The following is a 23,929-nucleotide window of genomic DNA, read 5'->3' as shown; positions in this document are numbered from 1 at the left end:
ATTCCAAATCTCAGATATTCTAAACCTCCTAATATTGAGGACAACCGTGCAGCAGTAACTGAGCTCTGATGTGCACAGAGTGTACACAACAGACAAAATATCAGCAGTTGAGCTCAGAAAACTACGTCACAGAGGCAGCAGCTGGATTGATGGGAGGAAGACACTGTCGAGTGAGAAGGGGAGTGTGTAGTACTCCCAGGAGAGAAAGAGCACAGGAAAAAAGAGACAAGGGAACAAGAAAGTGAGTCAATAAGGGATTTTTTTTTTTTAATTTTTAATGTTTTATTTATTTCTAGGAGACAGAGAGAGACAGCGTGAGCAGGGGAGGGTCAGAGAGAGAGGGAGTCACAGACTGAAACAGGCTCCAGGCTCTGAGCTGGCAGTCAGCACAGAGCCTGACGCGGGGCTCGAACCCATGAACCGCGAGATCATGACCTAAGCGAAAGTCAGACACTTAACCGACTAAGCCACCCAGGCGCCCCAATAAGGGATTTTTTAAATGGTGGGAAAGGCCTGCCAAAACCAGGAGTCCCTGAACACCAAGTCTCTGTGGGGGGCCTCTGCAGGCTCTTTGTGCCGCCTACACCAGAGCTGACAGACAAGGACAGAACTAAATGGGACCAGGGCACCCCCTGTATGAGGAGTGCGGCTGGCCTTGCTTACAGCATACCAGGGGCCAACACAGCCTGAGGGCTTCATGTACCGTCTTCTCTGTCCTCACAGCACCTCCAGACGTGTCACTGCAAATGCAGAGAGGGTCCTCCCTTCCTAGACAGGGCAGCAGGCTTGGGATCCAGGGAGCTGCTGCCTCCAGAGGCCACCTCGGGGCCTCAGGCTAGGCTGCCTTCTGCCTGGTCAAAGCTGGACACCTGCACACAGCACGGGCTTACAGAGGCTTGTGTGCTCTGTCTCTTTGTTTATCAGACTCAACCAAATCCACAGTGTGTGGTTAAACTACTTTCAAATAAGTCCCTTTTAATTACAGGTTTAGAGTGTATTAAAAATACCCAATTCCAGTGAGAGCTGCTGGCTATTCTGACCCTAGACCAGAGTCCATCAAAGGACAGACTTCCCTGAAATGTGGAGGGGACTCACTTGGGGCTCTGAGATATACAGCGGGGTTGAGAGGACCTCCCGAGTGTACAGTTTGCTTCCTCAGCACCTTCAGTTACTCTCAATTTAAGAATGACCCGAAGGAGCCTTAGGATCAGAGAGAGCAGAAGTGGCCCCATGGCCCTAGATGCTGGTCATCTAAAAATATTTTATAACTTCAAAGACTGCCTGGCTGAACAAACATGACAAAATAGCTGGTTCCATAGGTGCAGAAGCAATGTGATAGCAACCAAGAAAGAGAACTAGAGAGAGACAGAGAAAGGTTTTGAAAGAGAGACAGACAGAAACAGAGGTAAATAGAGACAAAATGAGATAGAGAAAGAGTATATTCATTCCAAGACTGCAGGTCATCTGTATCATACCAGATTACGGGGAAACAAGGTGACCCCTATCACCCCCTGAACTTGTCCTGTGCAGGTATTTTTGGAGCACTGTTAGCAGCATTCCCCTGGTTACCCACAGTAACATTAATGACAAGCACTCTCTGAGCCCCCACAGCATGTGGCAGGTCTATACTGGGTCCTTGCTGGCCACAGCCTCACTTAATACTTTTTTTTTTTTTTAATTTTTTAATGTTTTATTTATTTCTGAGAGAGAGATAGCATGAGCAGGGGAGGGTCAGAGAGAGAGGGAGACACAGAATCTGAAACAGGCTCCAGGCTCTGAGCTGTCAGCACAGAGCCCGACTTGGGGTTCGAACTCATGAACTGTGAGACCATGACCTGAGCTGAAGTCAGACGCTTAACCGACTGAGCCACCCAGGCGCCCCATTTCTTTTAATCCTTAAAAGAAACTTACGAGGTAGTACTAGGGTCATCCACTTTATAGATGTGCTAACAGTTGGGGTAGTCAGATAACCTACTCATGTACCAATATCATCCAATGACAGGACCCGGATCCAGTCCCCAAGTCTGAGTGTGTTAGAGCCAAGTTGCCAACCACAAGGCCCTGCTAACCCATTCTATATTTGCACCAGGCTTTGCTCTCCACGAAAGCTTTACCATCAGTCCTTAACTCAAAATACAGAGCCCTTACAAGTTTGCTCTCATTTCAAACGTATTTAACAAAGAAAACCACTCTTCTGAACTGCCTGGGAAACCCCATTTTTCCTCTCCCTTCTCCCAGCATCAAGCGACATTTATTTGTGTCCCTAGGAAGAACCGACCCAAACCCACTCATTACAAGGTAAGGGAAGCCACATGTGCTAACTCTGGCTTTCAGCATATCATTGTATTTTTCTCCCTGGCTGCAAAAAGCAGAATTCTTTCAATAAAAACGTTCTATCTAAAAATAAAATCGTGGCAAACTCTGCAATTACACTTCTCAGTTGGAGACATTTGCTTTCCACTCTATTTTCCCAAATGCAGAACAAAGTCCAATTTGCTGGTCTGCTAATGGGTCACGCCAAAGGCCCAAATGTAGCATAATGAACTGGAAAACCGAAGCGATGTAGGTGTGAGTCACTGTGTGGTTGTTGCAGGAGGGCTGTGAGTAGCTTTATTTTAAATCACCCGTATGCTACTTATCTCACCTGTCATTTGCACAGTGGGGTCCTCATCAGGGTTTGCCAAACCCCAGCCCCAGGGCCATCAAATGATGCTGAGGGGCAGATGCTGGTGATACGCTCTCTGGCCAAGTTTCCTCCTCTGGAGCCTACTCCCAAACTTTCCCCTTTCCTCTCTTTTCACTGTTCTGTGCCTCCCAATTACAGGACACCGCCATGCTTATTTGTGGAATGCTGGATTGCCACTGTGACTTGGATTTATCAGAAGGGTTTATGGGGCACTTGGGTGGCTCAGTCAGTTAAGTGTCCAACTCTTGGTTTTGGCTCAGATCATGATCTCACAGTTCATGCTCCTTGTCAGTCCAGAGCCCACTTTGGATTCTCTCCCTTTCTCTCTGCCCCTCCCCTGCTTGCATGCTCTCTCTCTGTCTCTCTCCAAATAAATAAATAAATAAACTTTAAAAAAAAAAAAGCTGCAGAAGGGCTCTGAGGTATTATAGACTGATGGCTCTTATTTTCTCAGCTGGTAGTTTCCATAAGATATTGTACTACCTTAAACAGTTATATTCTGGGAGAAGTGCACCATTAACTGGGGTTGATACATAATTTTGGTAAGGAGATTTTACTTCTAATTCATCAAGGTTCTTTAAGGGATATGTATGAACACCTATGGCTGTTGGAGGGAATGAATAAGACAATTCTATGAGCTTTTAGAAAGTGTTTTACAATAATCCAAAGAGAATTTTAAAGCACTATGAGCTGGGGAGGAAGTTTTATCATGATTAAGAGTCTAGCCTAGAGAAAGGAAACAGAAGGTTGGGACCAAATGATACAAATGAACAAAGGGACAGTCAGATGTCTAGAAATGGGTAAACATTTTTATAAATGATAAAGAGAAGGAGGTGCCCAGTAAACGCTATGGGTTTGTATATAACAACTCCCTACCTATAATGCCTAGTGGAATAAGTCACTGGACCTCCAGAAAAAGGCAAGCAAAGTAACAGAAAAGCTTATGTGAAAAGCGCATGTTATATACTATTCCATCATATAACATTCATTCATGCAATATCAAAATTATGACCCAAGGGGCGCCTGGGTGGCTCAGTCGGTTAAGCGTCCGACTTTGGCTCAGGTCATGATCTCACGGTTCGTGGGTTCGAGCCCCGCGTCAGGCTCTGTGCTGACAGCCAGCTCAGAGCCTGGAGCCTGTTTCAGATTCTGTATCTCCCTCTCTCTCTGACCCTCCCCTGCTCATGCTGTCTCTCTCCCTCTCTCAGAAATAAAATAAAACATTACAAAAATTAAAAAAAAAATTATGACCCAAGAGAGGGTCCTGAGAATCCCTACAGATTATTCCCTGCAGATGTTTATGCCACCATGATGCTCTGGTTTAAAATGTCCTCAAGATGGGCATGAGACGGCTGACGTCACCAGGAAGCATATTAGAAACCTAACGAAGGCTGTCGTGTGTCTTTGAAGGAACCCTAGTGTGCACCCACGTAGACGACCAGGTGTAGTGTTGGTCATCACCCCCACAGAGGGCTACAGTTGATCAAGAAATTATCCAGAGAAAGCCAAACAAAAATATCATGGGAGCAGATGTAATAACAGAATAGCAGCAACAATTATAGAGCCTATACAGCGGGCACTATTCTGTTTTCCTTGTACTGATTCATTTAATCCCTCGACCGTCCCATGAAGTAGTTACTTGTATCAACCCCACTGTACACATGAGAAAACTGGGGCATAAAGAGTTTAAGTAGATACGAAGCTCGTATTTATACCCAGGCCATGTGGTTCCAGACTTCCAGCTCCTAACTCAGGCTACTTTCAAAATGGGAAAAGACTGAATGTAATTCTATTCTATTCTGCTGCGGGAGCAAAATCTAAAAGTAATTCATCTAAGTTAATAAAACCAAGACAAGGCCTGATGGGGAAATCATGGATTTTCTACCAAATTGTAGATTTTTAAAGTTAGGATGAAGCGAATTTCAGACAAAAGGAAAATAGCTTTGCACACCGGAAGCACATTATAACATTCTATTTTCCTCAAGAATTGAGACTACAAATTCTAATAGACTCAGGAAGAGTGTTGGGCATTGATGATATGAGGGAAACAGGTTTGTTCTGAGCTGACCGAGGATTCCTATGCCTAAAGCCCAGAATTACCCTTGGTCATTTCTATTAGAAGCAGGCTATGGGACTGGAGAAAAGAGGGTCTTTCTCCATGGGCGGAGCCTTTCTGCAATCACCCTTCCTGTGACTTGGGTCTTCTACCATCTCCTTGCCAACTTCATCTCTAAGAAGCTCCAGCCCAGGGCAGACTATGGTCTGTGAGTGTGGTAAGAGGCTCTCAGTCCGAAGTGACAGGAAGTGCTTGCCAAATAACTGCAAAAGACTGGGACCCACGGCAGTTGGAAAATCCTGTCCTGGACCAGTGGTGGCAGAGCCGTAGAGCCAAGTCTTACAACCGATAACCTCCGTGTCACCCATTCCTTCTGCCTATTTCTCTAGTCTGTCCTGGAGAAAACCAGTGGACAGAGAGGGAAGGTCTTGGTGGTCACTGGGAAGAGCCACGATCCTAACTTAGGCCTGGACGTCTTCTGGCCTCTGCCTCTTTTTCTCTCTTTGTGCTTCCAATGCCTCCATCTCCCAGCTCAGTGCTCCTCTGAGGAGTTGGAAGAACTTCACAAAGCACATCCGGCTCCATGTGCCTCCAGCCCTTCGGGCAATGGAGGGACCCAGAGGTAAAATGATTTCTAGTGCCTGCTGATTTGGCAGCTCCAGGGAACAAAGAACCCCCACTCCGGTGTGTGCACGCCTGGAGGAGCCGGTCTAGGGCCTGCACCCACAGCGGGGGGTGCTGGAGAATGTAAGAGGAAAAGAGACTTGGGAACCCTAGGCTTGGTGAACTGCATACATGGCTGGAAGCGCTTGAAATATTAACTATTATTGTTGCTCAGTTTTGGAGGATTGAAGTGACACCCATGCCGATTCTCTTTAGCACAGTCTACACACGGGAAATCAGCTACTCCGTCAGCTACAGACATCTTCCCACACACACGAGGGGCGGGACAGAGGCAATTTCCACTTCTACTCACCTACGCAGTTATCGCAAAGGCTACAGTGAGAGGCGCGAGGAGGCCGGAAAATCTTGCAGGTGAAACAATATTTGAGTTTCACAGTCTGGCCATTGATGATGACTTCTTTGGTTCTGGGAGGTGGGCGGTACCCCCCTGAACTGGTGCCGTTTGCGATATCTGTGGAGAAAAGAAGAGAAAGGGCACAGCCCTTAATACAATCATGTATCCTCTGCAGGCTCTCGCACCTAGGAGGCCTGGAGCCTGCATTCCCAAGGGCAGCGGCCACACCTGGCCTTTCCGCGGGGCACCCGACTCCACACAGGCAAATGGCAGGTGCTGCAGAGGGCCTGCTCTCCACCGCCGTCCAGCTCCCGGCCAGGGGCTGGGGCTACCCAAAATAGTTCACACAAGTAGCTTGGGTCTGCACAAAATAGTTCACACAGGTAGCAGTCGTGTGACTGAGTTCTGGCCAATGAGGTTCGAGCACACGTCGCAGGGCCCAGCCAATGGGTCCCTCCCAGTGGAGCCCCGCCCACTCTCTCCTCGCCCCCTAGCAGGGCCACCATCAGACCAAATACTGGCGACCCTGAATGTGCAGAAAGGAGGGCTGCCTCTCTGATCTCTTCACCCTCCACACTGCTACATGGACACCAAATTCCCAGTGTAAAATTGCTGAAGGTCTGGGTTTTATTTGTTACAGCAGCTAGTGCTGCCCTAATTAATAGTTGGTGATACTGACATCAAGATCTTTCTCTGATAGTACATTCCAAGTCCTGCTTAAGAGTCATCCACCTTGCACACTGGCCTCCTCAAAAATATCAGGTATTGGATTGGGGGGGGCGGGGGAATATAGAATATATATAAATATGTGTGTGTGTAATTTTTTTCAAAATAGACATATTTAAATATATATTTTAAAAATAATCTCTGTATTTTGTTTATTGTCTGACCAGCATCTTTCATTATCTTCTAGAACTAAATGTTGAAAAAAATACAAATACATATATTTTTTTTTACATTTCATTTTATCTTACAGATCTGGTTCTTGTCTCTGAGTTCATATTAGAATCACCCAGGGAGCTTTCTAAATTCCCCTAATGGATGGACCCTGCTGCAGACCCATTAAATCAAAATCGAGCCCTGGGGTGATTCTAATGTGCTGCAGGGTTGAGAATCCCTGCTCTACAGGAAGATAAAACATCCAGTTTTATTCTCCTCTAGGCCCCTCAGAACCCCGTGAGGACTGTCAGGAAGAATTTGGGGCAGCTACCTGTGCAGCCAAGCACAGGAGGCCATGGGGGGATGGAGAGTAGCAAGAATATCTAAGGGCTTGGGCAGAGACTGCCGTGGGTAAACAGCTAGTTCAGACTCGAGGGGCTGAAGGAAATATTGGGAAAGTTCCTGGTGTTCTCCAAACAGAGCTGGTAACATTAAAGGTTGCTGTCCATTTTACTTCATCCACACTGAAAGGACACACTATCAGACAGCAATAGTTGCAACATTTGATAAATTTCCCAGGTGGCAGGGGTGAGTCCCAACCCCCACGGAGGCCCCCACATGCAGCCTGGGCAGGAGTTACAGGAAGTGCTTCCAAAAGCCCTGATATTTCGGTCCTGCCCTGAGAGAGTCTGATTTCATTGGTGAGAGTACAGTCTGGCTTCAGGGTTGTAAAAACACTCCAGGAGGGGTGATATGTGCAGAGCCACACCCTCTTCTTGCCCCCCTGCTCTTACAGAATCCACCACCCATGTGTCATGAGTTCAGGGACCCTTCACCCCAATCTTTTTTAAGAGGAGAACAGAGGTCTGAAAATCTGCCCCTTGCCCTTTGGCCTAAGTTTGGTATTTGTAAAAATACCAACCCACGTGGTAGAGGAAGCATTGTCAGTGGTTATCAGCCATTTTCTATTCATGGAAAATTAAAAGTTCTACAAGCAGCTTATAGAAAGAAAGGACAGAGTTCAAGAACACTCAAGGGAGAGAAGGCAGTGAGGAGGGCAGGGAAATGGGAAGAGTAAGGAGCAGCCTTCCGCTTCACCTCTTCGCTGAGGACAACTCTTCTACTTAGAATAATTAAACGGGCACAGAGCCATCCGAAGGACCCTGGGTGGCCTTGCCAAGCAGGATACCCTCTCTTGGCATGTGTCCCACTGTCCTGGCACCCCGGCGGCTGCCCTATCAAACCTCCCAATGGATTCTGTAATAAGGAGAAAACAAAGAGACAGCATGGCTGTGTACTTCCCTAACCACCAGAGTAAAAATAACTTGCTTTGAATACATCAAAGATAAGGTCAGCTCTCCAGAGACTGTGCCAACTGGGCGCCACTAGGGCCTAAATTAATTATGATTCGGTGCCTCACTAGCCTTATGTCAGCCATGACACCCACTATATCATTTAGCTCTTGCAAACAGGGGTAGAAAAACTAGAAAGCCAGATATATGTCTAAAAATAATAGTCCAGGGGATCTTGGGTGGCTCAGTCATTTAAACATCCAACTTCGGCTCAGGTTATGATCTCATGGTTCATGGGTTCAAGTCCCACGTCCGGCTCTGTGCTGACAGCTCAGAGCCTGGAGCCTGTTTCAGATTCTGTGTCTCCCTCTTTCTCTGCCCCTCCCCTGCTCATGTTCTGTCTCTTTCTCTCTCAAAAATAAACATTAAAAAATTTTTTTAACAAAAATTAAAAAAAAAAACAAAAAATGAAAATACTAAGCCAATCAGCAAAATTTGTGTTAATTTAATCAGAAAAGTTTAAAAACTGAATTGTCACAGAAAGTGTCTTAAAAAGCAGGGATGACCATCTTATCCACACTCAAACTTCTAAAATAGCTTAGTCTGAGTAGGCAGTGACTTGGAAAAGTATCTGCTATCACTCCTTAAGACAAACACTAGTGATCTTGTTCCAAAGTACAATTTCGAAAGGTTAAAGATTTGATACAATGTGAACTGAAGGTTAGAATCCAACAGACAAGATAAATTGAAGCTTAAGAATTAAGCTAAATCTGAAAACTCTTGGACTAAACATCTGGAGAACTTTCTATGTCAAAGAAATGGAAGAATCAGAAGACCTGGATTCAGAACCCAACTGTGCCATTATTAAGTGACTGAAGAGCCACATAACTGGAAAAAAAAAAAAAAAGTCAACTGATATTTAGAACCTACAGCTGACCCTTGAATGATATTGGGGTTGGGGGGATGACCCCCTTGCACAAATCGAAGTATAACTTTCGACTCTCCCCAAAACGTACTATTAGCTTATTGTTGACCAGAAGCCTTACCAGTAACATGAAGTTGATTAAGACATATTTTGTATGTTATATGCATTATGTACAGTCTTCTTACAATAAAGTAAGCTAGAGAAAAGAAAATGTTATTAAGAAAATCATAAAGAAGAGAGAATACATGTACAGTGCTGTTCTATATTTTTGGAGAAGCCTGCATGTATAAGTGGCCCCGTGCCGTGCAAACCTGTCTTGTTTGAGGGTCAACTGTATTTACTCTAAGTAAAATACTGGACCAGAGACCATGGAGGACGCATAAATGAACAGAGACAAGGGGAGAAGTCAGTAAGGGGTCCTGCTGGGCTGTCTGCTGGGCAGTGGGTCTCCAGGCCAGTCTGGCCCCCCCATTCCTTCAGGGCCAGCTTTCTAGATGGAAGTCTAATAAAAACCCGCCATGGGGCTCCCCTGGGCCACACACGGTCTTCCAGGCACCTGGCCCTTCTCTTGCCACACGGTCTTACACGGAGCCTGTGCTCAAAGCACAGTGGCCCGGTGTGTCCCCTGAACAGGCTGCTGCTTTGTATTCCAGGCACGAAGTCTGCCCATGAGCCTCCGTTTCATGTGGTCTGAATCCTTCCGTCTTTGAGGACCAGTTGAAGCTTCTCTTGTAGAAACACTTTGGAAGCTGAGCTGTTTCCTTCTGTGGACTTTTTTACCATACGATTCGTTGATGTGTATATTATATTCAATCGCTAGATCATGTTGTGCTGTTGGGGACCAGTCTTGTGCTGGGAGCAGGGGAGACTCTTTCTCTGCTGGTGACATTCACAGGCTGGAGGGAAGACCTGGGGCCTCGCTGGTGCAGTCAGTACAGGAATCTGCTTCCGTGTCTTCACCCAGGGGCTGCTGGAGTGCAGAGGCCACGCCTTGCCCTCCCTGTTGCCACTGTCTAGCAGAGGTTCTAGCACACAGTAGGTCTTCAAGAGGTGCATGCTCAATGGAAGGCCAGTAGTCCCAGCAGGTGGGAAGGAAGGATGCCTGGACGCACGGGCCTGGTGTCCTCCACACCCAGGCATCAGCCAGGGGCCCACTGAGCCTTGTCCTCTGAGCCAGTGACTCCTCCCTCCCTGGGAACGCCTCTCCCAAGATTCCTGAGGCTGCTGCTCCTCTTAAATGTGTCCACTGCTGCTGCTGGTCCAGTTACCCATCTCACACAGTTAGTCTGCGTATGCGCCCCCAGAGGGGGCCGGGCAACACGGACTGCTGAAAACTCAGGGTGCCCCAAAGTTGCTGTTTCTTTCACATAATAAATTCAACATCCACTCCAGCCAGCAGCTTTCGGGCATACCTGCGCCCAGGGTAGATGTGAGTCACTGGGCCCTGGAACCCAGGGCTCCAAATACCCACCTGAGCACAAAGAAAGTGTCTCCTCAACACACAGACTGAGGCTCACAGCTGGTCATAAAATCTGTCCTCGTCCCTGGAGATGGCGAACACCCGTGGCCCACGTCACGGGGCACAGAAGGCGGTGCCCTGTGCAAATCCTTGGTCACTCTGTGTTTTTGGTTCTGGTCATTGTTGTTGGCAACAATTGTGCCCTCCGCTTCCAAGGGCTGCTCTTTGTGGTTTAAGTACAGACGCTGAAAAAGGATAATTGAAGTCTGCAATATCTAACGGTTAAAGAACACCAGAATTTGGGAGGGGGAGCCTCTAACAGTACTGCAAGTTTACGGGAATCAGTATTGCTTAAGGACATTTTTATATACAAGTCTTTTGAAAGCAAACTTCAGAGCCTGAAATGGTCTTTTTTATTTTTAATACAGTTTCCCCTTCTTGCAAATTGTTGGTAGCTGTTGGTGTGGAGGCAGAAAGAGTAACAGAATCTCCAACTGGCATGAGCCTCACAATCAGCAAAGAATGAGGGGACCTGGGGAGCGGGGGAGGGGCTATGCGGTGGGAGTCCAGGGACGCAAAACTGCCTGGTGACTAAGTTTTTCACTCAGTGAGAAGTCCCAGGCTCACCAGAGGTCGTTAGTAAGTTGTTTGTTAACACATGCCTATTTCAAAGCCACTCTCCAAACAAGTCTTGCTCTTTGCTTGAAGGAATAATAAATAGGACACTCACTCCCTGAGAGATCCACTTGTCTACCACCTGATTTATTCCCACTCCCAATTCAGGGAGGAAACTGTTGAACTTTTAATACTGCTGAAGTTCACCATATGAAGCAACTGAACTTTCCCTTCTTACGATGCAAAGGGAAATATCCAAACTTATGAAAAATGTACATTAAGATTTTTTCCTTTACCAAAAGGATTTGGGACAGTGGGATTCCCTGGTGCGTTGAAGTTTCATGATGATTCTACCACTAAAAGTGTCCTTCTGGAGGGAGGAACCTCTACTAATAAATGTTTAACCGGAACGAGGGTAAAGCTTCTCTGCACTAGGATACAAGTCATAGGGAAGTGAGATTTGCTTTATACTCAGGTCTTCACGACCATGTCCATTGCATGGCTGGATGACATCTAATGCATCTAAAATTTCATAAGGCTCATGTCATTGATGCTTTGCAGCATTTGGGACACAGACTACTCAACCTTGAAATGGTTACCTCTCATGATGGAAAATGGCTAAGAGCCAATTAACACAGGCTCTTGGCTAACAGTCTGTGAACTTCTAACCCCATAGGAAAATATTAAGATGATGAAATCTTAGACAACTCAACTATTAAACTGTTAGGGGTGAAAAGTAGAGCAAATTCTGATCTGTCCACAGACATTGGTTAGGTTTCCACCCAAGGATAAAAATGTGAATATTTTCTCACCGATATATTGGATGGCAGTAGCTTTGCCTCCATAAATGCTTATATACAAATGTGCATTTGAGGGCTCATGAAGGAGTGACAGTCCCCAGCCCTCTACCACCAGCTGAAAGCTTTGCTCTGTCAGTTTGTCTTATATATTTGTCTTCAAGGACGAAAACTGATGCGTGAGGAAAGGCTCATGCAGGCGGTTTTAAGCCTGAGCCACACAGACAGGCAGACAGGGGAGAGGCCCCTCTGCTTAGAGGGGCACACATCAAGGAGGACCAGAGAGGGGCAGGAGCCAGGAACGAGAGAGTGAGGAAAGCAGAGGGGGGAAGCCATAGGCAAGCGTGGGCCCCACATGAGACATGAGGGAATGGAAGACCTAAGGCATTCAGGGCCCAGCCAGTCTCTCCCGGTTCCCTAATCCAACATCTGTGAGTGTTGGAGGTACTCTGGTAGACAACACAGACCTGGCTCCTGCCTTCAGGGAGTTTACAGTCTAGTGGAGGAGACAGATACTAATTAAGTAAACACGAAACTAAATGTGTCATTATGCACTGTGTTACTTTGAGTCAGAAAAGCAGGGAACTCTGTCTGCTTGGCATGAGGACTCTTCCCAGAAGAGCATCTGAACCAGGATCTGGAAGCTGATGGAATAGGGCTTCCTTAGGCAATGCCTGTGCGTGCGTGTGTAAGTGTGCATGCGCGCTGGGAGTTAGGAGCAAGGCATTTCAGACAGAGGGAATAACTTGTGTCCTGGTCCCAGGGCAGGAAGTAGATGGTTTATTCAAGAACTGCATGCAGATTTGAGTGACCAGGACACAGTGACTGGGAGATGATCAGAGAGGAAGAAGGCAGGGCTAGATCACACAGCCTTGTAGTCATGTTTGGGATATTAGCCTTCATCCTCAGTGAAAAAGGAAGCTTGATTGTTAAGTTTATATGTGACCTTGGCTAAGGTATGTGCCCAAACACCACCAGGATGTTGCCGAGGTGTTTTTATTTATTTTTAAATGCTTTGATGTTTATTTTTGAGAGAGAGAGAGAGAAAGTGTGTGAGCAGCAGCAGGGGAGGGGCAGAGAGAGGGAGACACAGAATCTGAAGCAGGCCCTAGGCTCTGAGCTGTCAGCACAGAGCCCGATGCAGGGCTCAAACCCACAAACTGTGAGGTCACGACCTGAGCCAAAATCAGACACTTAACTGACTGAGCTGCCCAGGTCCCCATGCTGAGGTGTTTTTAGGAGTTAACATTTAAATCAGACTTGGAGTAAAACAGATGATAGTCCACAAGGTGGGTGGGCCTCATCCAATCAGCTGAAGGCCTTAAGAGCAAAGATTGAGATTCTCTGAAGTATAAGAAATTCTCTTCAAGACTGCAACATAGAACTCCTGCCTGTGAAAATTTGGACTCAAGGCTTTGACATCAACTCTTGCCTGATTTTCCAGCTTGCTGGCCTGTCCCACAAATCTCAAACTGGCCAGCTCCCACAATCCCATGAACCAATTCCTTAAAAATAAATCTATGTACTCCTGTTGGTTCTTTTTTTCTGGAGAACCCTAACACGGGAGCCAAGAAGGGTTAAGTATACGTGTGTAATACAAACATAGGTAACATGTGAAATACCACATGGACTGCAGTCTCAGAGATGGGCTGGGGACAGAGGGAAGCAAGACAGCCAGTTTGCAGGGATTTGGAATACAAGCTGGAGATGACGTTAGCTCAAAACAGGGTGGTGGCTGTGGTGATGGAAAGATGTGGACACATTCTGGAAATGTGAAAATGGTTTATTAGTGGATGTGGGAAATGAGAGACGGGTGGGTGCTCAGGGTGAGTCTCAGGCTCTGGACGGTGCAAAGGGGCACTGTGGCAGCATCCTGAGGCAGGGGGTTGCACTGGCTTGTTCTCATGAGGGTGCAGTGGGGGGAGGCGGGGAGGGAGAGATGGCCTGCTGGTACTGAGTGTGAGGAAGTAGCTTGCGGGCATATGTGCACATACAGAGCATGACCTGAGAGGAAGGGCCTGGGATGGAGATGAATGTCCCTTGGCCTCTGAAGTTATCAGAAGGTTGGGGGGCCAAGGGCTGAGCCCCAAGGCAGTCCTACGTTTAGAAGCAAGGAGCACTGGAGAGGCACGGTGTCACTGAGTCACAGAGCCTGCTACGAACGCATCTGGAAGACCCGACACTGGATTCCCTCCAGGAGACTGACTGGCGCATCAGCACAGCAAAGGTGCTGGGAATAAAAAAGTTCAAAGGAAACCCAGGGTTTCCTCAATGAACTTGGCCTTCATACCTTCCAAGGATACTCCCATCCTGTGGGACAAGGAGAGTCCTGTGGCCCCCTAGCATGCAATATGCCGGTGCAGAAGGAGGAAGCTGGTGGGGCAATCGGGGTTTCCTCCGGACGCAGGGGACGTGGCTGTGACTGTGGTCGGAGTGGATGCTGGGGTGGAGCAGGAAGGAACCGCACTCTCTCAGGGCTGGACAGAGAATGCTGGAAACAAAGCTCAGCCAGGATGGGCGGCGGGCGAGGGGATGAAGCCACCATGCTCCAATGGTTGAAGTGTGCGCACAGAGATGGAAAGGCACGGGGCCAGGCTCAGTGTGTCCGCTGGCTTGCCCTCAAGTGGGTAGAATCCTGGAATGATGCAGAGTCCTGGAGAGGGAGCCCCCCTGCAGGGATGGATGGAGAGGGCAGCGGTGGGGGAGCTGCTACAGACTCCTGGGGGCGGGGGCCTGGAGGAGGACCTGAGGCACACCCCTCATACAGAGATTGGGCTGCCTGCCCTTGCTGGAGGCGTGGGGGGTGCAGACGGGGCACTTTTTCCCACCGAGTCTCACCACCACCCCCACACCCCCCACAGTGCTGCCTTCATGAACAAAGCAGGGTGGAGGGGTCTGGTGTGGGGACCGTGGCAGCCTGGGAGGAGGAACGGAAAGGGACTGGCAGGGACACTCTCTGGCTCTGACGGAGGTGATGTATGTGTATGGTTCCTACTCGCAGGTGTGCCGCGAACCCCTCACCAGCATCTTAAGTGGTGGGAACAGTTACAGGGTAGGGGGTAGTGGCAGGGGTAAGGGGGAAATGGGGCTGCAGACAATAAACCCATGCCTCACAAAGCGGCTCAGCCTTGACCTCACGTCTCCTGCATGCGCAGCTGGGTTTGGTCATAGCAGGTAATTTCACATACAGACCACAAAGGCTTTGGGCTTACTCTGGACGTGGTCATCAAGGGCTCATAGGATAGATCTCCTTTAGGAGAAAACTTGGTCGAGGAGAAAGCATTTGTCAGATGAGAGCTTGAACAGATACTCTTCAGCCACATGAGAACCCTACTGCTTAAGGCTTTAACCAAGAACTGAGAAAAACACAATGAAATATTTGTAGAGAACTGGGCAAGGCAACCTTTCTCTGTCTGCTTGATAGAGGGTAGAAAAAGGGAGCCTTGGAGAAACAGCTCCATGTGCTACTCAGTGCTAGCTTCATTCATTCATTCATTCATTCATTCATTCGTCTTTTCAGATACATGTTAGCACCTACCATGTGCTAAGCAGTGTTCTCGGTGCCCTGCATACAGTGGTGAATAAGATAAGTCCTCTGTCCTTTCGTGGCTTACACTCTAGGAAGGGCAGATAAGCCCAGAGTATGGATCTTTAAGAGTACAAATGAATCACATTTAATAAGAGATCTTAGTTAGGGCTGATGATCAAGGTCAGCTAGGACAGTGATTCTCAAACAGGGGTGATTTGGGGCCCCAGGAAAAAAATCTAGCTAAGTCAAATATGTCTAAAGACGGCCGGAGGGAATAAGTTAGGCCCAGAGATGCTGTTAAATGTCCCATAATGCACAGGAGAGCCCCCACGGCAAAGAATTATCCAGCCTAAGAAATCAGTAGGCGCCAAGGATGGGAAACATTGGCCTGGGGCCTTGCTACTCAAAGTGTGTTCTGTGGACCAGCAGTATCAACATCACTGGGAAGCTCGTTAGAAAGGAATAATCCCACGTGGTTTGGATGCATATGACAGTTTGTGAAGCAATGCCGATGCAGACCCTCGTTAGCAAGCAGGACAAAAGCCTAGTGGAGGCCCTGCTTGCTCGTTAGGTGCTCTGACAAGCATCACCTGTGAAGGTTTGCTCGCTTACTTGGGAGAATTTTAAAATGCAGAAATTCCTTACTTCTGAAGATTCTGAGGCCCACAGGGTAGGGTCTAAGAATCAGTTCTTCTGGTAAAGCTCCTCTCTGTTGCATATCTGATGTTGAGGCCAGGGATCCACGGCAAACATGATGTAGATAAGAGCTAAACCCTCAGCATGAGTTTTTGGATCACTGGGCTGAGAATTTCAGCAGCCTGCCCAGGGATGCTGGAGAGAGATGTGTGCCATTTATAAAGATGCTAATGTTACTCAAAGAGCTGATGCTATCTCATTAGTTATGGAAAATGGAAAGTCAGCTGGATGAAATGGCCAGGCCAGGTTTCCAAACTGCCCATTTTTCTTGTATTTATAACAGTGTAACTTTTTGTTCAAAGACAATCTTAAAAGAACTGGAATATCCAACCAGGCAAGAATGAAGTGACTCTGGTTGACATGGATGGGCCCTGATTGTTTCATGCTCTGGTCCCAGGGGACACAGTTTGAAAAATATCATGAAGGACAACAGCTACAGCCTGGAGTGGAAGCCAATTTCAGGTAAGTAAGGCCCTGTTAAATTAGAAAAGAGATCCTGTCTACAGCTGTATACTCTCATAGAGTTAAGGAGATAGCTGTGAGTATGAATTGTAACTGTGACCAAGGAGTAGTAAACATCAATCTTCATCCTGTTGCAAAAGTAATTCCATGACAGTAAGCCCAAATATTCCTAAACATAGTTCTGAAGCACATGTTCCAGAAAATAGGAACATAGGCTGGCATTGGTGATTTTTTTTTATCTGGTAGAGAAAACAGGCCTCAGTTTCTCCACATTTAAACTCTGATAATTTGAGCGCCCATAGTTCAGGGGCATCATAATTCGTTGAAGGACCTTGAACTGTCAGATGCTATGATGTTCAAAGCTCTCAAAACTTCTCTTTTGGGGGCTTGCCCAGATCCTCTAGGGCAATATATCTATGTCTATATCTGTATCACTAATTAATGCAGTTAAAGACACAAGAAAAAGAAAGTGCTTAGTAGCTATGACCTGCTTAACTGAGTTAATCCAAAACATGCTTATAGCAAAATGAAAATTAATGACTACCTTATTTTTTGCCATATTTTTCCCTCACACGGATGCCCAAGCCTTGCCCTAAAATGTAAAAGCAATAAAGGTCACGTTGTCCTTGCCACGTTTTAATTTCTCTCAGATTTTTGTCTAAGTTCTCTGAGTGTGCGCACGTGCACACACACAAATCTGCTGTGCTGCATAAGTGAGTATCAGTTCTTTAACTGAAAGCCAAAGGAAGAAATACTCATGTGCATTTCCACTTCATGGGGCACAGCTTCTGTGTTGTCAGAAACTACGATGGATCAAGAAGATGTAGTATATTTATACAATGGAATACTACATGGCAGTGAGAAAGAATGGAATCTGGCCATTTGTAGCAACATGGATGAAACTTGACGGTGTTATGCTGAATGAAATAAGTCAGGCAGAGAAGGACAGATACCATATGTTTGCACGTATAGGTGGATTAGGAGGAACTTAACAGAGGACCATGAGGGAGAAGAAGGGGAAAAATAGTTGGGGAGAGGGAGGGAGGCAAACCATGAGACACTTGAATGCTGAGAACAAACTGAGGGCTGATGGGGGTGGGGGAAAGGAGGGGGATGATGGGCATGGGGGAGGGCACTTGGGATGAGCACTGGGTGTTATATGGAAACCAACTTGACAATAAACTATTTAAGAAAAAAAATAAACCTGAAGATTACACTTAGCAAAAAAAAAAAAAAAAGAAAAGAAAAGAAAGAAAAAAAGAAACTATGAAACAGAGTACAGTAATAGAGCTCAGTCTGGGTTTTCAGGGTTTGCAGTATTATATGACAAGAAGGTGAGAATGAGGTAAAAAGGGGGGCACTTTTACCCCCTTTTACCCCCAATGAAGTGAGAATGAGGTAAAAAGGGAGGTTATAAAGGGGAGTGAGAACAAGGTAAAAAGTGCAGCCCATGCAAAGGCAGGGCTGCATTTCTTCATTATCCCTAGGCAAACCTGGCATGCTTTTATTAGGGTTTGAGTGGCACTAATGTGAGAGCACTATGAAGGACCAGCTTAGATCTCATTGTGTACAGTATTAAGATTTTATCTTTAGCACTGAGCAAAAGGGAATTAAAGATGCCACAGCAGCACTAGTGAATACTATTTAGAAATGCACTATATACTTTAATGGAAAACATGCCCACCTATGTTGGTTCTCTACTGTTTTCTCTTTTGCCTCTAGTCAACACTGATTGGCAAAATTAATAAGAATCTTCAGTAGGATCACTAGTATAAATCTATACATGTGTATCTATGTTATCTATCTAAACTTTAAAAGCTTATATTATACATATATATACATACATATATACATATACATATATATATACACACACATACGTATATATGTAGTATTAGCAATAACCAGTTGGAAACTACAAAGGGATAAAATCCCATTTACTTCAGAAAAAGTAATCACAAAACTCTAGGAATAAACCTAACCTCCCCCCCGAAAAAAAAGAATGGTTGATAGGTTCCAAATGAGAACCCTATAAAACAACATAAAGACTTTAAGGAGGTTTTGAAAAACACAGAGGAGCATTTCACATCCTGGAGTGCAAGATTCTGTATTTTAAATATGTCAGTTCTCAGATTACATTATACATCTATTACAATTGCCAATCAAAATTCCAATATGATTTGGAGAATTTTGAAAAAGTGGAAAAAATGATTCTAAGCTTCATTTGGAAGAATAAACAGGTGAGCATATTTGCAAAAGTGAAAAAAATCAGGGGAAGTAATTGTCCCAGGAAAAAAATGAAATATTGATACAGAATAGAACATTCCCAAATAGATGCAAATTCTGTAAGATTCACTATTTGATAAATACAGCTTTTCAAATCGATGGGGAAAGCAAGAGTTATTAAAAAAATGGAATTGGGATAAATACGTAACCATCTAGAATGAAAAAACCCAAAAGTTAGAGCCGTCTCTCATATCTCATATGAAAATAAACAAATGTAAAACACAGAAGAATAGAAAAGTACACATAAACTTAAGAGTCTGGGGGGTACGGAAGCCCTTTCTATACATATATGACAAGGCAGCATACCTAAAGAAAAGATGGGTAATTCTGACTACACAAAAACCTATATGTCAAAAACTCCATAAAATGCAAATAGAAACATCTGTTACCATAAAAAGAGTAGTATCTTTAAAGAGCTCTTATAAATGATTAAGAAAAAGACAGGTATCCCAATAAGAAAATGGGTAAAAGAGATGAACAGGCAACTCACATGCAAAGGGAAAAATAGGTCAGTAAGTATACTGAAAAAATTTGTGATTTGCTGCCCCCAATTCCAAGCAAAGTCAAAGGTTAATTTCAAATGCTAATTATTTAGTATTGCTGAGAGCAGGGAGAAGAGCCATGTTCCAGAACTGTTGGTGAGAATATAAATTACTGTAACCTTTTGAGGAACAAGTGGCCATATATCTCAAAACATTAACAGCCTATATTTCCTTTGACTGAGCAAGAGCATCTTTAGACATCTGACCTCAGGAAATATTCATGAATGTTGACTGTGACACTGTTTTTTAGTATTAAAAACTGAAATGTCAATAAAAGGGAATTGGTTAAATGGATTGTGCTATATGATCATATAATAGGGCAACCATATACCTCTTAAAGATGCAGTGGAATGGTTCATAGTATAGAGCAGGGGTAAAAAATCTGTTTGCAAAATAGTAATGTATAATGTGAGCCCATATTTATGTAAAAATACATTACACAGAGAAAAAGTACTGAAAGACTACATCAAAATGTTAACCATGGATATCTCTGATTAGTAGGATTAATTAAATAAATTAGTTAAAAAATACTTAAAGAAGTTCTTTATGCTTCTCAGGGTTTCCATAATCAATATACAAGTAAAACCTTAGGTTGCAAGTAACTTGTTTTGCAAGTGTTCTGCAAGACCAGCAAACATTTCTACTAAGTTTTGACTTAATAAACGAGCGATGTCTTGCAATATAAGTAGTACATGATGCTAAACAGCACATGATCACAACTGAACCAGTGGTTCTTCTCTTTGTCTCTCTCTCTTGCTGTGGGATTGTTGGTGATTGTCTCCCATGCTCGGATGCTCAGTCTCAGGCCATGGTGTTTGGCTGAAATCAGTGATTTTTTTCAGAACACTGGAAGGTGTCCACAACTGGCACTAGTATATTTTTTGTTCACTTCCAAGCACCTATGGACAGTCCTTTGCTTTTCCAGACAAGAGTAAGCTTAGGAATGCTTTGCTTCATTCTAGGTGAGGCTGCCTGCAGATATAGACCCTTTCCTCTGCTGCCTTATTTCCAGTTACATTAAATACAGCATATGACAAGAGTTTATTAACACTGTACTATAGTCAACCTCAGTGCATGAGTATACAATAGCCCCCATGCAGAGAAAAATTCCATTGAGCCAATAGATAGCAGGGATTCTGTTAGTGATAATGAAAGTTGTCCTACACAATAACCCTCCCCTCTCTTGTCTCCCTCACACCAGCCACAAAGGTTTTCAAGGGTACATGCAGGTTAATTTGTTCATTTTTCTTTATATTTTGTATTTTCTTTACTATGGTATATTATATTACAGTACTATAATCATTTTTATATGAATATTTTTGGGTCGTAAAATATATCATCTGAGTTTCCATTATTTCTTATGGGGAAATTTGCTTTGATATACAAGTGCTTTAGATTATAAGCATGTTTCTGGAATGAATTATGCTCACAAACCTAGGTTTTACTGTATATTACTTTGCAATGAACAAAAAAATGTTACTTTTAGAACAGCTTGGAAGAGGCATAAAGCATTTACAAAAAGGGTTGTGATAGTCTGGGCTCCCTATAATTCGTAAGCTTAGATATCAATGGAAATACCTCTGCCGCTTCAAAAAATATTTTTAAATTCATAGATTTCAGCAATTATTTTATTTTATTTTCACTTAGTAACTATTGAGCATTTTCTATGCATAAGGAACTTTCCAGGAACTGAGGATAAAGCAATGCACAAAAGTGCTTTGTTCTCAGGCAACTTACATTTTGTGCAGGAAGAACAGACAAGAAAAGGTTGTGAGCAGAGGTGACATTCATCAATAATTTTAGAAAGATTTCCTCTCTACCTCCCCTAAGGACTGGTTGCACGCTAGATGTTTTTTAGATTCTTTTTTCCATTCCTGAAACGATAGGAGAAGGGGTTTGCTTGACTCATCGGGTCCACTTGTAGCTCTTGGAATCGTAATTCTCCTCCCGGCTCTCTGGCAGCACATGGTGCTAGCTGGGGCCAAGTCACACAATTATCTCACTTAACGCAGATTATCTCAGCATAACACTTATCTCTAGGAACAGTGCCTTTCATGCTACAGAGCACTGCATTCTTTCATCTGCCACCATATTGCCCAGATTTTGCGCCGTGAAAAGGCAAGGGGAATGGAGAATTTTCCTGGGAGTCAGGAGACCAAGTTATATTGTTCACACTGGCACCACCAAGTAATTTAACTTTGCCAGGCTACCCAGATCTGTGTAACAGGGGCTGGAGAGACGGACCATGCAGCTCCTGACTTTCTGGGTATAGGATTCTATATAGGCTCATGCCCCTCAGCTTTCTGACTTCACTTGGCTCTGTGCTCTTCATTGCATGTGTGACTAAGTCTGCGTAACATTGAAAAACGTGTCTATGTCCTCCATGAACTCATTTCTTGTATTTTTGCTTTAGTCCCACAAGTGGATGGCAAATGGGTTGAAGGCCCACTGCAGGTAAGTACTTAATAAATGCTCATTAACCAATCCTCCATTAAGGCAATAATCTCAATGCGACACCTTTCTGCTTACAGCGATTAAGTGAAATAATTCAAATACTCTTGCTTTCAACTGTACCAACGAGGACATGTTTCTTCCTAACAAAACAGCATGAAAGAGCCCCCCCCCCCCCAATGCATCTCCAGTAACCCACCCCTAGGGCCCCACACTTGCCTTAATGGGCCCACTGTGGCCCTCAGAGTCCCAGACCTGTGAGTTCTCTGGTGCCAGGTCTGAAAAACGGCCAAGTCTGTGGCAAATCAGGCAAGAATGAGTTTCATCCAAACTTGCTTGTAAGGTTAGCAGAAATGATTTTGTCTGCCCTTACTAGTGCTCACTGGTACTTTAATAAAGCACTGTAAGTGCTGTGAATAAGAATGTGTAAGGAAGGGTGGAACAGAATCCAGATAAATTATTTCACAACAAGCACCTTGTGATCAATAGCAGCATGGTCGAGATTTTGACCAAAACAAAACAATTCCATTTTTCTTTTGTTCTTTTCAGTGCTCACAACGTGACTTGCGGTGATAGTCAACAGGAGAAGAAAACTTGAGTTTCCAATTCTTGAGATTAGCAAGTAATGGTCACCAACGTCTACGTATTTTTGAAAACCATGTATGCATAATATAAAAGACAATTCCCAAAGGCCTACAATTCTGTCTAGCCACATAGACATATTGATACTGCTGAATGTGATTATGGGTTTTTTACCCCCTTCTGGCAAATAAAGCGGCTTGCTCAGGTCCCAAGCTTGGTTGGCGTAAGAGTGAATAAAATCTGAGTCTTTATGCCTTTTGCTTCTGACTACCCAAGTAAAACCCTCAGCCAATCCCCATCATGTGACAATCAGCAAATGTCAACTGAGACCACCAAAGAGAACAGTTTTAACCGTAAAGAATATGATGTTTGATTTTTTTTAACGATACTATCTTGTCAGCCGGGTAGGAGTTTCTCAGTTCTTTTGTCAATTAACTTGGAAGAAATATGACTGAGAAATTCTTTGAGTTTCCAGCCCAGTTTCCTCTGTGCGAGGACGCTGATATTCCCTGACATTCTTTCCCTTCTCTGCCCGGCAGACTAATGGGTTCCACCCAACAGAGCTGCTCTGAACGGCCCCGTTCGGCCCACCAAAGTATCTCGTGTTTCACGTTTGTTCCGGCTTCTGGAAGTCTCAGCACTGCAATGCAGCCCACAGCTTGGGCTAATCTAGAAGTGTGGCCTTCAGAGGCCCTTAGCTGTTTGCTTTGGAAACATCCCCCGCACCTGCTGCCCGTGCCCTTTCCCGCGCGTCTGCATGACAGCAATTTTTGGCCTGAGCCTCTGCGTCCTTATTAGCACTCTGACCCGGACAGCGTCCATCAGCCTGCCTCTGCTGGCCGGAGGCGGGGCAACCCCTACCCATGTTTTTGTATGCGCAGGAAAGAAGTGACCAAATTTGTTCTGGATACACACAGCGCTGATAAACGGAGAGGTTCTGCCTGGACATGTGTCTCTCTTATAAACATCTAGGAACCAGGTACCGGAAACAAGACAAGAAGAGCATATGCTCCCCCTTCAGACAGAAGAGACTCTGCTAGGCATTTGGGGAGGAAACAACCGCAACCCCCCCCCCCCACCATCATACACAGAGCAGAGCAGTGCAGAAACCAGCCACTTCTGGGTGACCTCATGCCACCCAGACCCGCCCCAGCTGCTCCTCTAGCTTGGAGGGTGGGTGCTGGGGCAGAACTTTCCCAGGAAGCACTTCTAGGTTCCTCCATGTTGTTCCCTGGGGAGCGTGTTCCCCCATTCAGGTCCTAGGTCAGCTCCCTGGCCTTTCCTCTGGACTCTAGGCTGGTAGCCGGGGCAAGGACTCTGCCCTATTCTCCCAGCAGTTCTGGGGGCCAGGCCGGTGCTCGGCACCTGGGAGACACTCAACGGGTCCGTCTGCAGCCAGCAGGTCCTGAAACCACTGGGCCTCCAGCCTGAGAGGTCCCAGCATCGGACTGCCCTGCCTCACTCCTTTCTACCTCCTGGGAAGCCTCCTGCACTAACAAAGAGCTCCTGAGGGGTTTCTAGTCTTGGCCTGAATGGCAGAGTGGGTTCATGGATGGAACTGGGAAGGGAGGAGGGGTAAAGGATAGGGGTTCGCCCTCTGACAGCTTCCCAGCCTGCTTCACCTCCATTCTCTGAGGAGCTTGTCAAATCAGCA

At 45.3% G+C, this 23,929-nt stretch overlaps 1 protein-coding gene across 1 annotated transcript in view; it reads right to left on the bottom strand.

Moving 5' to 3' along the window:
• The window catches only part of ZDHHC14 (zinc finger DHHC-type palmitoyltransferase 14), a 223,008-nt gene that overhangs the window by 69,670 nt on the left and 129,409 nt on the right, over window positions 1-23,929 (bottom strand). The window contains exon 4 of the mRNA XM_039252072.1: window positions 5,719-5,877. Coding sequence (XP_039108003.1) covers window positions 5,719-5,877 — 159 coding nt within the window. The remainder of the gene's footprint in view (window positions 1-5,718; window positions 5,878-23,929) is intronic.

The sequence above is a fragment of the Hyaena hyaena genome, unplaced genomic scaffold, assembly GCF_003009895.1.
Source record: "Hyaena hyaena isolate Hyena2069 unplaced genomic scaffold, ASM300989v1 scaffold_405, whole genome shotgun sequence".
Lineage (NCBI taxonomy): Eukaryota > Metazoa > Chordata > Mammalia > Carnivora > Hyaenidae > Hyaena > Hyaena hyaena.
This window is presented reverse-complemented; position numbering and strand designations above follow the sequence as displayed.